The sequence below is a fragment of the Penicillium atrosanguineum genome, assembly GCF_028827265.1.
Source record: "Penicillium atrosanguineum strain IBT 20685 chromosome Unknown utg000007l_segment0_segment0, whole genome shotgun sequence".
NCBI lineage: Eukaryota > Fungi > Ascomycota > Eurotiomycetes > Eurotiales > Aspergillaceae > Penicillium > Penicillium atrosanguineum.
This window is the reverse complement of record NW_026623139.1, coordinates 146,639-161,446: the sequence shown is the minus strand read 5'-3', so window position 1 is coordinate 161,446 and position 14,808 is coordinate 146,639. Positions and strand designations below refer to the sequence as shown.

Here is a 14,808-nt window from a genome sequence, read left to right as displayed (position 1 = left end):
CGGATTAGAATGGAATCAAGATCAATTCATGGAATGCTTTGAGAATAAACGAGCTAGCCGGTAGCTGTAGCTTGTATGTGGCTGGTATCATAGTAAAGAAGTGCAAGACAAGTTGGCTTCAAATGCTCAAAAGTCGTCGTCATCGGGGTCGTAGAGATCAAGATCCAATGTTGCCTTCGGTTTGGGTTTCGGCGCCGGGGCTTGAGCATGACCAGATGGCCGAGGCGGTGGTGCACCGGCGAAGGATCCAGCTTGAGCCGCAGCCTGAGCAGCCTCGTCCTGCCTTGTGTCTACCGCTGGTGGCGGAGCGGGTGCTTCTGCGACTCCGAGACCCTCCGCTTCCCGTATCAGTCGCTCAACCTCCTTGTCTGGGTCTGTTGCAGCTGCAAGCTGAACTTGACCCATCAAGCCCATGCGTATCCGCTCCTCCATTGGATATGGCAACATGTAAACCTCGCGCGTAACATTCGCTGACTCTTCCAGCCACTGTGTCGCACTCTTCGTCACCGATGAGACTGGTTCGGTACTTTCTTCCGCGGTCGGCTCGCCATTGGTGCCTGCCATGGCGACATCCTTGTCTGTGATCTGTGATCGCGATCCCTGGCCTTTGTCTCCCGTGCCACTGGCTGCATCGGCAGCGGCTTCGTTGTTGTATTTGCTGATGCGACGCGCAAAATCCAAGAGAAGTCGGTAATCAATCTCCTTGCGAGAAGCCAGCTTCTCCGCCCGGGTCTCAGTCTCTTCCTCGTAGTCTTCGTCACTGTCGCTTTCGTCATCGCCGCAGGCAGTCCGAATCTCTTTGTCAAATTTCTCAATGTCCCGAACTATCCCCTTCACTCGGTCCTCTAATTGTTCGGCTTCTGCTCGGAGGCGCAGAATTTTCGCGTAGTTCTCTTGGTGCCGTCGAAGTGTGTCGATGGAGGTGGTTAACGTGCTGTCGGCCTCCAGTAGGGCTACCGCTGCAGCCGGTGCTCCTGCTGCGGCGGGGGATGTGGTAAGCGTAGCGAGGAGCACATTGAGTTTGGCCTCAACGTCAGAGAGGGATGTCTGCACGAGGGCGTTCATATTGGAGGGAGCTTGAGGGTGCGATTGCTCCAAGATTGGGATGACGACAAGACAAGAAAACAATAGGCATATGCTCTCCGTTTCTTTGGTAATGTATAATTGAATGCCCTTGGTCAGTCACCAAAGGAAATGGCACCTCCGAAGTCGCAGCGCAGACAGCTTGAAGCAAAGAGAAGCTGAAATGCGGAGCTTCCCACTTCGGTCAATAACAGGTCACGTGCTCATATAGAAGATCCCCGGGTTTTGATTTGAATTCGTAATCGAACTCTAAGCAAGCTACAATCTATGTCAGTAGAACTATTAAGTTCATCCCAGACGAAAAATGCTAATGCTTGTGCTTGTAATCTCACATTTGCTAGTAGCTCAACGGCTTTACAGAAGTGGGGGTCCAACGTTTGCTTCACTTATCAGCACCTCGGCACTTGCATTTGGACCTTTTTCGCCTGTCAATTCCGAACCTTCGAGCAAGGCGCAACGGCTCATATCATTGCTTGACTCTGACTTCGGAAATTTCAACCTCCTGCCGTCCTAATGGAAATCCGGCCTGAGATTGTTTTCCAGCATCCCCTCTCACGCTGCGAGCGGGGTCCAGGCCTGATCCTTATCCGACCTTCGTGCTACGCAGATTGCCAGAAACAAAATAAAAGTCTTGACCCAGAGCCTCTCCTGAAATGGGCAGAAGAAAGCTTTGCGACTGTTCAGATTACGTTTAGTACGGAAACTAGCGATGCTGCTAAAGTGCAAGACATGATCAAGGAGGCCAAAGATGGACTTGACAATCTAGAGGAATGTGCAGCTAAGGCTAGATACGGTGTGATAGGCGCGTTTATCATGAGGCTTCTGTGACTAAGATTTATGCTGATGATTTTCTAGTCTACGGTTCCAGGACAGACTATGCCCCTGGTTTCGCTGCAATTTTGGCAGATATTATGAACGATGACCAAAGCCTGGCAGCAGCAGTCGGTTTTGACTTCTGGGAAATCGGCGGAGAAAGGCCAGTTCTTGTGCATGCTCTCAATGGCCTCAAAGTTCCCACCCAGGGATCGATGCATACACACCATTACGCCGACGTTGCTTCCCCTGGCTTCATAGTTCCGGGGCATCATGCCTTTAAAATATCGACAGCAGGCGTGTCTCATACTCGCAGTCTCGCCTTCTTGAAGAAGCATCTTGGTGGGCCTTACTTTGACCTCGAAGCCATCTGGGATGAACACACCTACTATGAGTTTGGCGATCGGTCGGTCGACAAGACAATGGCCACGATGGTCCAGGAACCATACGTAAACCATGTTCCCACGGTACGATACGATATACGCCAACCAAGGGGTGTTGCATTGAACAAAGACTGACCGAACTCAGCTGACGGGAGGCATTGGGCGAACTCATTTGAGTCATTTCTACCTCAATCATTTCATCCACAGCAACCCCGATGATACAGCACTCGAGCTGATCAGCCGTACGGTGGGCACCGATCGAATCGTGGACGAATTTATCTTTTCTCTTACGCATAACAAGCAAATAGACTGGCTGTAAGTGGTTCCAGTCCCGATGACCTCTCCCTCTGCCTCGAGTCTCACGCGTGCCAAGACTGCCAGGAATTCCAGCGACCGGTAAATCCCTCCGCATCCCTTTTACTTCCGTGGTCAATATCCGGGGTGACCGATTATATCACGAACATATCGCATGGGACCAGGCCACTACGTTGGTGCAATTGGGGCTCATGCCCGAATATTTGCCCTTCCCATACACTTTGCCAGATGGATCAACTCCAGCTGTGGGCAAAAGATTTGAATACCGCGTGCCGGCAGCCGGGGCCGAGTCTGCTGATAAACTGCAGAACGAGCACTCGGTTCTGTCGAATCAAATGTTCGAATACAAAATTCGCGAGGTCGATGACAGCTAAGGTAGCAGTACCATGGTACCTTCTTCGGTGGAAATCCCGCCCCGCCCCGTGCCATGCAACCATGGAAAATACGTTCTTCTGCATCATGACGAGCTCTCAAATATCTATCAATGTGCTGTTCTATCCCTGAAAAAGAAACTTGTCATGCATGTGTAACCCCTACGCGATCCTCTAGGTTCAACCCCGCAGCGCCCCAAATGCGGCACAGTGAACCAGTCAGAACAGCCGACCAATCTCACCGCAAGTACCTGTTTCTGTTTCTCACCCAAAGGTGAAAAGCTCGGATCTCGCCGGAGCTGTTGATTGACATCATACAGGCTGGTGTCCATGTAATCTTTAGAAAGGGGCAACCGCACCCGTTTCCTCATTCGATATGGATTCAAGATTCATGCCGATCTCTAGCCCTCTTTAGCCAGTTGACTGCAATTCAGCCCCACAGGGCCCTTCATCTTGCTTAGATCGAATATGCACTTCCTAAAAGTTGGCAAAATCCGCACTAAGTCCGGCCCCCAACCATTAAATAGACGGTGCATTGGGCATCATTCATTACATGGTTCCCCGCATGAGGCTAACTTCGTTGCCGCAGGATCCCAAAGTGACGAGCCCATGTGCTGTGCCTCTATATAGAACCCAAGGTACCTGGAGTCCCTGCGCAGGCCCATTCTCAACCTCCTGCATCTAGTGTCAACATGGTGTTTTCCCTGGTACTGGCCCTCGTATCGGTCTGCTATGCAGCAAACTTGCCCATAGTTGATCTTGGTTACGAGCGGCACCAAGCCATCTCGTTCAATGTATGACATTGGCCCCACATTCTTGATTTGTAACTGACCGGAGATATCTGCAGAACACTCATGGCTTGTATAACTTCAGCAACATCCGATATGCTGCGCCGCCTTTGGGTGACTTGCGCTTTAGGGCACCCGTGTGGCCTGCGCAGAATCGGACACAGGTTCAGGATGGTTCGGTAGGCCGACTTTGTCCGCAAGCCATCCCCATCTGGGAAGAGGATATCGAGCCTGCATTCCTCCTGAGTCTAGTGGCAGGTACCAGTTTCAACCAGTCGACCAACATTTCTTCATATCCGTATGTACCCCAGAAGATGGACCCTCGGACCACTGAAGATTGCCTGTTTCTGGACTTGATTGTTCCAAAGAAGATCTTTGATCGTGCACAGAACAAGACCTTCGTTCCGAAGAAGACATTGGCGCCAGTTTTGGTCTGGATCTATGGCGGTGGTTATACCGAAGGAGACAAAGCCACGTATGATCCCTCGGGCTTGATCCAGGAAAGTACTGGAGGCGATGGAATCGTGTATGTTGCGATAAACTACCGAGTGAGTTTCGGCCATTTTGAAAATCGTCGCCCTAGTTTATGTTGATCTGACACTCGTTAGCTGGGTGTATTTGGCTGGCTTGCTGGTGAAAGTCTCACGGCCAACGGCACTGCGAACGCAGCGCTACACGATCAACGCTTTGCTATGGACTGGGTATACAAGAACATTCACTTGTTCGGCGGTGATCCAACAAGAGTCACAATTATGGGCGAGTCGGCCGGAGGTGGTTCTATCATGCACCAGATCACAGCGTATGGAGGAAATTCCGGCCCTTCTCCGTTCCAACAGGCGATTTTACAGAGCCCAGGATGGGTTCCTGTCCCCAACAAGACGCAGCCAGAACAGACTCTGCAACAATTCCTGGGGATTCTCAATGTCAGCACGATAGAAGAGGCGCGCCAAATGTCGACCGAGAAGTTGATTGCTGCCAATGCCTACCAGATAGCCACCAAGTCAAGCTGGGGCGAGTTCGTTTATGGGCCCGTTGTGGATGGTACTTTCGTGCCGGCTTTGCCTGGCCAGCTTCTTTTGGAAGGCAATTTCGATCGCAATCTGAATATCATGGTGGGCCACAATGCAGATGAAGGACTCGTTTTCGCTTCTCCGGATGCTCGCAACAGCTCTTGGGTGGCCACGCTATTGGAGCAGTATTACCCCAATATTCGGCCTAATGTCACCGAGTATGTCACCAAGGTCCTGTACCCAGCCAAGTACGATGGATCATACGGCTACACCTCTCCATTCGAGCGTGCTGTTTTCCTAATTTCGGAGCTCATATTTGTCTGTAATACAGACTACATTGTGAGAATGCCTCTAACAACTTTCCTGAGATCCGTTGAACCCAACTAATCTTGTTTCTTTCTCAGAACCGGGCTTACCATGGCCACACATACGCATATCAGTTTAGCGTCCCTCCTGCGGTACATGGCCAAGATGTGCTGTACACTTTCTACAACAATGGCTCCAGTGGTCTAAGCTCTTCAATTGAGGGATTATCGGTCGCCAACGTTACGATCGCCGAGGTCATGCAACAATACTTCACTAGCTTTGTGCAAACTGGCACTCCCAAATCGGCTCTGGGTCCAACGTTCCCACCGCACGGTCAGCGGGGACAACTGATGAACATCGGCAACACTACCATTCAGCCGATGCGCGATACGAGCAACAACCCGCGCTGTCGCTTCTGGCAGACAGCGCCTTACGCTTCATGAGCATGAATCACAGCGCGTTTTTTTACATCATTCCGAACATGAGGAGATGGAAGGTTTGTGATTTAAGTCGAGTCCTCTTTTTAAACCAATGGAATGAATATTACGATTGGGATTTGCACCAATAAAACGTACAAATAGAGGACTATAAATCGGACGACCTACTATGCCGGGAACTTGGAATTTGGATCTCGAAGATCCCTGAAATGGAAGGCCGAAGCACGATCAGACTTTTTGAGTTACGACCAGCATCGTGATCAATCCAATTTGCAGGAGCGAATTTTTCAAATACAGTTCAAATCGAGAAAGGCGAGATACCTCGGGCCAACGGTTTAATAAAATATTAAAAATATTAAAAAAAAAAAATCGATAGATTACCGGCGCTTGTCTTTGATAGGAAAGCCAAATCCACATGGTCGAAAGAGACTGCTCGGGGTGTTTCATCGCCCCACAATAACCCTGCATGTAACTTATAGTTTGCTCAAAGAAATTTCGTGATATCACGACATGCCATGGATTCGCTTCCGCTGGCCAAAAGGCTAGACGGGCGGGGTTTCTCTTGGCAGCATTGGTGGCAGAGTTTTGGTATTCTCCGTCGCAGTGCAATACGAGTCGACCAGAACAGTCGGTGAAAAATAATCCGAAATTATTTCCTAAGGCCCGAGGTGGGTGTAGATTCCGATGCTTGATTATTTCGCGCTTCTCCTTGGCACCTTAACGGGCGGGGGGGAGGGGGGATGAAGAATTTGGTTGTAGAGGGGGCGACATGGAACTATCTAAAGGTAGCGTGACAAGGAACAGACTTAATCGGCGCTAGACATAGCAGGCAATAATCTGCCTGTGCATGAGACATGGACCCTGAATCGTAGGTAGTGCAAGCGATTTGCAGAGGAACCTCCTTGGCAACGCCGGGGAAACCGATCTTTGTGAGAAGTCGGTTAGAACCGTCACGACATGGTTAGCACAGCCATGAGCGTCGATCAGTTCGGAATAGAACCGAAATAGATGGAGGAGCCGGCCAACCGTTAGAGGTCGGGCTGGGTACCTGTCACGGATGCAAAGGTCATTGAGGCTCAGGGGGATCGGCAAAGGTTCATGTCCAGAAAAAAACAACAAAACAGAAATAAAAAACAGAAACATCCTGGAAAGGGTAAAAGGGCAGTGAACAGAAGCTAACCGACTCGGCCCCGGGGGCCAGACTAGCTAGTTAGCTACCATCCTGCAAGCTACCAAGCTACTCGGAGGGCAAGGGGTAGGCACCAATCACGGATTCAGTGGGCCGCAGGTGCAGAGCCTAGGAGTAGTGAAACCAACTCTTTTAAGACGCCGCTAAGCATTTCTGCCCCCATCTGTTATTAATAGCGAGATCCTGGGAACACAGCCAATAGCGAGGGTCAATATTCGGAACAAAAGCTTTGCCCCGCACTAAAGTAGTGCCATACTGTGCCCATCAGGTGGAATTATGGGAGTAGATTACACATTACACATTACGCGTTACAGGGTACAGGCACTTACCATACTGGAACTCCCGTATCCTGGATTTCGCCGAACTTTGGTGGCAGGCACCCACATTCTGTCCGCCTTGTAAGGCCGTTGCTTATTCTTTAAAAGCATGCGGACATTGCTCATTCCTTCTTGAATCTACCATTTCGACCTTTTGCTTCAACTTTGAAGGCTTTGCGGATTTAGTGACACTTGGCACCTGGGCATCCATCCGTATTCCGTTACTTCCACCCGACGCCTCGTCACAGCTTGACTCAGTACCTCTCATTATCTACTCTTAAACCCAATCCGGGGTCGCGTTTCCTTTTCGTTTCTTTCTCTTTTTCTTTTTTTCATTCTCTCCTTCTCCCACCTTTTTTTTTTTATTTATTATAAATCTTCCTTCGTCATGCGTCTCAACCCGTGGACAACGGTCTGCCTGGCCACTGCGATCGCATCATCGATCCCCCTCGCTACGTCTCATGAAATGCACCTGCCCTATCTGCCTTCTCTGGGCTGGGAGAGCGATGTGAATTCATATCTGGTATGTAGACTCGACCAAACGATGGGATTCTTTTATCTAACATGACTGCAGTCCCTCAAATGGGCGGTCATTAACGGCTCGCTCTATGCCAACGAGGACCGTGTCTTCCCGCCTTCAATGTCGATGCAGCTACATGCGCCTCAGCGGGAAGGCCCGGCGAAGACCCTTATTATGGGCGATGAAATTGAGCTCTCTTATGCCCTGGAAGCCCGACCTCTATCAACCGAGGAAAACGGCTCAACCTCGACGATCGTGAGGGTTCGCGTGGACTTGTACAACTCCAAAGGCGAATCTGTCACTACCGACGCTGTAGTCGTCGATCTTCTTTCTCGCCCCGATGGCTCAAATTACATCACTCGGATCCGTTTGGAGCCGACCAAGAAGCACAATGGAGGTCGCTTCCATCATGACCGACCGTGGCACATGAATTTCTGGCCAACCATCTTCAGCGGGAAGGACAAGCAAGGCTCGTCCCCAAATGAAAAGCCGCAGCCAACCACCAGCATTGCCAGCAACATTGGCACACCGTCTCGTCCTCAGCCCACCAATGCGGCAGCCAGCAGCGCTCCCGAATCTCGGTATGGATTCATCTTCTCTCCCTACTGGTCACCAACCACCTACACCAGTCGCCCTCACCACCACCCGCATGGCGGCCGCCCAGACCGCAAATTCATGCACTTTATGCGCCCCGTTATCCTTCCTGCCGTTCTTGGTGCCATCGCTGGCCTGATTGCCTGTCTGGTTGGCTTCGTGCTGGGTCACCTTTTCATGTCCCTTTCAGTGTATCTCGGCCTTCGCAAGAAGCAAGGCTGCCAGACAAGGACAAGGTCCATTGAAGATGGATTTGACTCGGAAAAGGCGGAACTTCTGCCTCACGTTCATGTGACTGAGGTTGATCCAATGGACGCATAGAACCCAGTGGCATATCTATACGGCGCAGGTGGGGCTTTTGTTTTATTATCACAGCGTTCTCATGCATGACAAGCATCCTTTCCTTTTGTTCATAATCTTCCTTATCTTAGATGTATACTTATGCAGTGAATATGATTCCCCAATGAGGCTCTCATGTATAAAATTTGCACGCTTTTCCCAACTTACCTTGCTTAGCCGCTCATCTAGCATACTTCCATAGCTCCCTATATCAAAAGGCCGGCTGGCCCAATGGCAAGGCGCTTGACTACGAATCAAGAGATTGCAGGTTCGACCCCTGCGTCGGTCAATTTTTTGGACTTTACACACATGGTGCGTGTGAAGTGGATAGCGAACCAGATTTTTGATTTTTTTTTTCGGTCCGATGGGACGGGATCCACCCGGAGTCGCCGGTCTAAGCCGAGCAAAGATGTCTCACCGATGTCTTTTTAATCCATGCTTATTTTACTAGCATGCGACCTAAGCCGGGCTGTCTCATGCTTGTGTACCAATTTTACGAGCTTTTCAGCCAGCCTCCGGATTTCTGGAAGTTCCATAGTCCGCTCTTAAGCTTAGGGTTGCGCTAGTTGGTGATCGGTGGCTATGTCCAATCGACGGGTGACTTCCCAAAATATATATATATATATATATACATAACCACTCAGTGTAGTAGTCTCTATACATAACCTTACGAGACATTGTAAAGTGACCAGTGGCAGCCATTTGCAAAGTGCGACGTGTGACCCAACTGGTGGGAATCTGGAAACTTGTGGCGTCGGTTGTATTCCACGAGCTTTGGAAGTGTGACCAACAGTTGAAATTCTAGGGTCATTAGGCGCCCACTGCTGTGCGACGCTTTTAAGGTTAATTGAGCACAGAAACATGCGCCTGGGTTCCCCGATGACCAATATTGGCTGTTACGTGGCAGTCGGGGGCTGTATTAATCTGCCAGCCTAGTCCATCCCGCCCGGTCGTTCAAGATAATCCACTCACAAGGCCTTAATAGGTAGCTTAATCTTGGTGCCTGTTTCGCCCATCGCGTATTATAAGGTTTTCCAAGGTTGTGCCGTGGTAGTTTGTCATTTCCGGGAGCCGAGGACTCCGCGCACCACGGAGCGATGATCCCACAGAAACTGGGGATGGTTCGACTCTGAAACCACATCAAAGTGGCTTGGTATATGTATTTACACTGGGAAACGGCGAAAAACAGACCAAATATACGAATGATACCATGTGTCAGATCTAGGCAACCCTGGAACGCCTGCAACCTCATCCACCGGTATCCCTGGGTGTCGATGGATACATATAAAGGTCCACAGCTGTGCCCGACCAAATTCAAATCTCGGATTCAAAGCTCTGCCGGCCTAGGCACAATACCTACGACTAGCGATTGGTGATCAAGAGCATCTCGGTCCAAATTCGGAGAGATGCACCTTCTGGCAATTGGTCGTAAACAACTCCATCACGGCAAGGAGGCAGAATGAAGTTAGAAATCTGGACAGCACAAGACTTACCCAGTGCATTCCATTCATTGACAATTAGATAAAGGCCATACATAGCCAGGGCCATCTGCGTACAAATTGGAATTACATGGGTTTGCTTTGGCAGAATAAATTCTGTTTTCTTGGTGGTATCTATAACTATGTAGTCCTAAGCTTCAAAAGCCGGCAGCGAATTGGCTCCGGTACCGAACCTCAGGTCTAGATTCGTACGAAGGAGCAGGAGACCGTCGAAAGGACCATGAGTGTCGCTCGGATCTTATCAAGTTCGAGGTGATAGTTCGTAAACCCACGAGGTCTTTAAAAAGCAGTCTATCGGTCAATGGAGTTGAAGGCAGTCATGGCAGCGACCCTTACCATCGTGTTGAGACACGATGTTTTGCAATGAAACAGATCAGAGCGATGGGCGATCAGCATAAGCCTTTTCTCGAGAGTAAGACCCTCTCTATTGTCAACAAGGAATCATTAATGACTATTGGCGGATGATTGGGATCTTAGCAGCTAGGTGCGAAAATGGCCACAACCACTCAACTCCGGTCGCATTCTTGCAATCGCCAATTTGACAAATTCGCGGGCCGACAAGTTACTTGGAGACCGATGTCGGTTTTCTAAATGTATTGGTATAAAATGTATATCTTGTTGACCGGCCTGTGCCGGGCTTTCGAAGACTGCTGTGACACCGTCAGGCTAATTGCATGAGGAGACATTAGAAACCCAAGGGCAGATCTCCAAGATCAGAGCCATGGGTTATAGAAGTTTGTACAGGTGTTTCAAGGGGTTGGTACTTAGATGGTTGAGAGCTAGACACTCCGTAGCGATGGAAGGCGGATCAAAGTCAATAACAACAGGCGTGTTGCTCCGGTAGCGACCCAACAACCCTGACTCATTCGCGCACGCGACTGTAGGTGCAAGGCAAGGGCATGTTCGTGATAATTCGGGCATCCAGCGGCTGATGTTACGGCAAGGGGCTTTATCGCTGCCGGCAGTGTTAGGAAGAAAGAAAAAGCGCCGCGCGGTCTCTGCAAATGTCCAATGTGCCTACTGCCCACTACTGCATGACAAAAATTGAGGCCGACAACAAGCCCTCGTCAAGAGCTTCGTCATGCGATCGGCGAGCTGCTTGGGTCATCTTGACCAGGAAGGCATCCCTCAAGCCTCGTCTCCAATCACCTTTGCCTGGCTGGGACATGTTCGCAGCTGTATAATCCCCCTGCTGCATTGCAGCACGTGTATGCGGGATAAGTAATAAGAATTGACGAGTCACTAGCTCTGTGCGTCAATCGCATGTGGAGCAAAAGCGAGTGCTGTTCGTAATCTCCACATTTCAGCAGCAGAATGTCATTGAGGAACCCGCGGTCATCACAACGGACGTGCCTTCGTCGTAGATTGCGGGGTGAAAGGAGACGGCAAATTTCATCATATTAAGAGCCTGAGCATGGTCTCATCTTGAGGGAGCAGATAGATCCCGGCGGACGATGAACGAGGCATTTGGAACATGACCGAACCAGCCACAGGGAAGTCCAAAGAATGGATAAGGCTGTTGAAACTGAGTTTGGAAGGTTTCGAACCTTTTCCACAACAGAATATTTTTTTGGAGAACCCCCTTGCGCTAGACAAGACAAAACACGGTCAAACTTGGTGAAAATGAAAAACAAGTCTCTGGTCATGCAAGCGAGGGACTAGTCTCCCGCGATATTCGACAGGAATCCCCCGCCACAACGGGGTTGAGGTGCAGTTGGCCTTCACCTGGACGCACTGCAAGCTTTCCGACGCGTGGTTTTCGGGCTCTTAGACGATGCGCAGAAGCAGATGGCCCACGCAGATTTCCCCGAGTCAGTTCTTACGAAGATGTCCGAGACCCACGGTGATACATCTTCAAAGCAGAACGCGGCCAGATGGTCCGTGTAGGTCATGATTCATCCGAAACCTTAGACATCCAGTTCGCGTCCGCCAAGTTGGAAACGCGTTCAGGAGCGTGAACACGTGATGATAAACAAGGACCTTCAAGGTCGGGCAGGGATCATGGCAGTTCATTGTGTAAATAGGGGGTCAATAGGGCTGGAAGAAGCCTTTGGCCACCGCATATGCGCATTGAACACGAGCCTACCGTGTCCATGTTCCCCACATCAGGTCAAATAACCGGGAAATCAGAAATCAGAAATCAGAAATCAGAAATCAAAATTGAGAAATCAGAAATGAGTAGTGTAGCAAAGAGGTCATAGTGGGTCAACACTAGAGAGAGTTGGGCAGGAGAAGACCCTAAAAACTTGCCATGACCCTGTCGGTGACCCTGTGGCTGCACCAGCCACACTGGCGGTGACGACAGGATTCAATAGTGCGATCGGACTCTCGACGTATCCAGCGACTATTCGGCTTCGGTCCACTGACGCCGCCCGATTGGAGTCTGTCGATCACCATGCGCCACCCCTTTATTTTTGTTTCTTTTGATTGCCCATGTCCGTCATCGTCATTCATCTCCTTTGAATTGTAATTCAGGCCCAGGGCCAATGACCCGAATCTCATCTGCTGATGAAACGAAGCCTTGGACATGCAGGCTGTGTTCTAGCAGGCAATGGAAATGAACTATATTGAAATCGAATCAATCCATGGATCCATGGATCCAGCCTTGGGAGCTCAAGCTCTAGTCGCCTAGGGAAACCCAGGAAGTCAAACCCGAGCCACCCCAATTTTTCTTAACTTACTTTGAAACGATTAAACTAAGAAGTGACTGAGGCCCCTGCGCAGACTGGAGCCTATGAGATCGACGCCCAGGGCTGGAAGGACCAAGTCCGCGAGGGAGGAAATCATCTCCACCCGTTGATCCAGCCCCAATCGAGCTCCAGATCTGACTTCTCCGGCTTCCTAGTCCAAATGAGAACCGCTTGGCAAGCTTCTGCACCTCGATGACTTCATTTTGCTTCCAGGCACCCGTGGGTGTTGACTCCTCTCCAGCCACGTTGGCTGGCACTCTATGCAGGACAACAAACTCTCCAAAAGTAAACAGCACAGCAGCCCCTCTCCGCACTAGACAGGCCACACGGGCTGACCCTGCTCGATCGTGCTGGACCGATTGGCCTTGGACGCGATCTTCGGCCGTTTCCTGGCCCTCCCAGCCTGGTTAAATTGTTGATGGACTAGTGGGTCATCACTATGCCCACTTGCCCAGCTCCAATGGGTGCTTGCAGCTTGTTTGGCTCCCAGCTGGATCAGTTTCTGATATAAAAGACCCCTGTGCCGAGCCACTGTTTCTCTCCCTTCTTCTTTTCCTATCAACCTTTAATACCCGGTCTATTCCCTCAACTCGCTTTTCTGTTAATAATATTCAAAAGTTCTTCACGATGAAGTCCTTCTCCCCTGCTGTTATGGCCCTTCTGGCTGCGTTCGGTATGGTCGCCGCCGCCGATATGTCAGCCTCTCAGTGCGCTGTATGTTGCCTCATTTATCTATGCTGCTGCAGACCAGAAAGACGAGCCACTAACATTCCACTGTCATGATAGTCTATGTGTATCTCCAACATGAACGCCAAGGCCTCCGAGCTTGGCTGCACCTCCGGTGACATGCAGTGCCTTTGCAAGGCCAAGGACTACTCATACGGTATCCGTGACTGCACCGCACAGGCCTGCCCTGACGACAATACCGAGACGGTTTTGAGCATGGCTCTGGCCAAGTGCCCTAGTACGTCCCTCCCATAGATCCATGATAGCAAACTTGATGCTAACAATTGACTTGTAGGCTCCACTAGCTCTGGATCGGGCTCCATGACTTCGACTGCCTCTGGCAGCGATGCGACCACTACCAGTGGATCTGGTGTCGGCGCTGGTGCCGGTGCGACCACCATCACCACCACTGATAGCGACGGCTCAACCACCAAGATCACCACCACCACCACCGGCGCGACTACCGGCGCGACCACCATCACCACCACTGACAGCGATGGCTCGACCACCAAGATCACCACCACCACCACTGGCTCGGGTGCTGTCGCTACTGGCAGCGACGTCTCGACCACTATCACCACCACTGATAACAACGGCTCGACTACCATGATCACCACCACCACCGGCACCAAGACTGGCTCTGACTCCACTGCTACCGAGACCTCCGGCTCTGGCGGCGACAGCACCAGCGGCTCTGACTCTGGTTCTAGCACTTCAACTGGCTCCGACTCCGGCTCCAGCTCTGCTCCCTCCACCAGCACGGGCGCTGCTCACCCCATGGCCACTGTCGGTAGCGGTGCTTTCGGTGCCCTCGGCCTCGCCGCTCTGCTGGTTCTGTAAATTGGACAATGATGATGTAATTTGGAAATAAGGACTACGATCTATGGAAGTTTAGCAGTTTAATGTCGACCTAATGAAGTCATGCTCCACTCGGGCACGTGTCCGAGGTCCTACGCATGTGATTGCGGACCTAATGTTCATTCTTCCTCCTTCATCGTACGTGTATCGATCCATGTAAAAGAGCGCCGTATACCATTGTTCAGAACTGGGATCACTTGGATCACTTGGACCTCTCGAGCTAGTTCCGAAGTGGACTTCCTTTATTCCGCCGGAAAAGTGGGAGGATCTTTCCCGTCGCCCGGCTCGGCGAGCTCCGATTAGGGAAACGCAGTCCAAATCAAAAAACAAAGCACCGTACAGACTTAGAATGTACGAGTTATATAGCATGAAACGTGAACAAATAGTGTAACGCAGATGAATAGCTTCAACTTCAGTGGATCTCAGCGGGAAGCCGGTTTCTCCGCGCCCGAGCCGAGGCACAAGTTGTCCGGGGAATCGCAGCCCTCCGTTCGGCTTCGGTCCGCATGTCCTTGGCCGATCTGTGTGACGGAATTTCTTAATCTTCTGACTTCTGACTTCTGACAACTC

General features: G+C 50.7%; 6 protein-coding genes across 6 annotated transcripts; 5 read left to right on the top strand and 1 right to left on the bottom strand.

The window, feature by feature from the left end:
• Nucleotides 1-126: 126 nt before the first annotated feature.
• Nucleotides 127-1,065, bottom strand: N7443_008252 (uncharacterized protein; the record flags this gene model as incomplete). Its single annotated transcript, XM_056888308.1, has 1 exon — nucleotides 127-1,065. One exon carries the CDS (start codon nucleotides 1,063-1,065, stop codon nucleotides 127-129), a length of 939 nt encoding a protein of 312 aa, XP_056737610.1.
• Nucleotides 1,066-1,596: 531 nt separating this feature from the next.
• On the top strand, nucleotides 1,597-2,968 carry N7443_008251 (uncharacterized protein; the record flags this gene model as incomplete). Its single annotated transcript, XM_056888307.1, has 4 exons — nucleotides 1,597-1,876; nucleotides 1,939-2,363; nucleotides 2,425-2,594; nucleotides 2,653-2,968. The coding sequence occupies 4 exons, from the start codon at nucleotides 1,597-1,599 to the stop codon at nucleotides 2,966-2,968; spliced, it is 1,191 nt and encodes a 396-aa protein (XP_056737609.1).
• A 689-nt stretch (nucleotides 2,969-3,657) lies between these two features.
• N7443_008250 (uncharacterized protein) lies at nucleotides 3,658-5,512 on the top strand (the record flags this gene model as incomplete). Its single annotated transcript, XM_056888306.1, has 4 exons — nucleotides 3,658-3,759; nucleotides 3,813-4,301; nucleotides 4,362-5,102; nucleotides 5,168-5,512. The coding sequence occupies 4 exons, from the start codon at nucleotides 3,658-3,660 to the stop codon at nucleotides 5,510-5,512; spliced, it is 1,677 nt and encodes a 558-aa protein (XP_056737608.1).
• A 1,888-nt stretch (nucleotides 5,513-7,400) lies between these two features.
• N7443_008249 (uncharacterized protein) lies at nucleotides 7,401-8,447 on the top strand (the record flags this gene model as incomplete). Its single annotated transcript, XM_056888305.1, has 2 exons — nucleotides 7,401-7,535; nucleotides 7,587-8,447. The coding sequence occupies 2 exons, from the start codon at nucleotides 7,401-7,403 to the stop codon at nucleotides 8,445-8,447; spliced, it is 996 nt and encodes a 331-aa protein (XP_056737607.1).
• Nucleotides 8,448-10,968: 2,521 nt separating this feature from the next.
• On the top strand, nucleotides 10,969-11,148 carry N7443_008248 (uncharacterized protein; the record flags this gene model as incomplete). The annotated part of the gene is made up of 1 exon (XM_056888304.1): nucleotides 10,969-11,148. One exon carries the CDS (start codon nucleotides 10,969-10,971, stop codon nucleotides 11,146-11,148), a length of 180 nt encoding a protein of 59 aa, XP_056737606.1.
• A 2,133-nt stretch (nucleotides 11,149-13,281) lies between these two features.
• N7443_008247 (CFEM domain-containing protein) lies at nucleotides 13,282-14,220 on the top strand (the record flags this gene model as incomplete). The annotated part of the gene is made up of 3 exons (XM_056888303.1): nucleotides 13,282-13,368; nucleotides 13,441-13,618; nucleotides 13,676-14,220. 3 exons carry the CDS (start codon nucleotides 13,282-13,284, stop codon nucleotides 14,218-14,220), a joined length of 810 nt encoding a protein of 269 aa, XP_056737605.1.
• Between the last annotated feature and the right edge of the window lie 588 nt (nucleotides 14,221-14,808).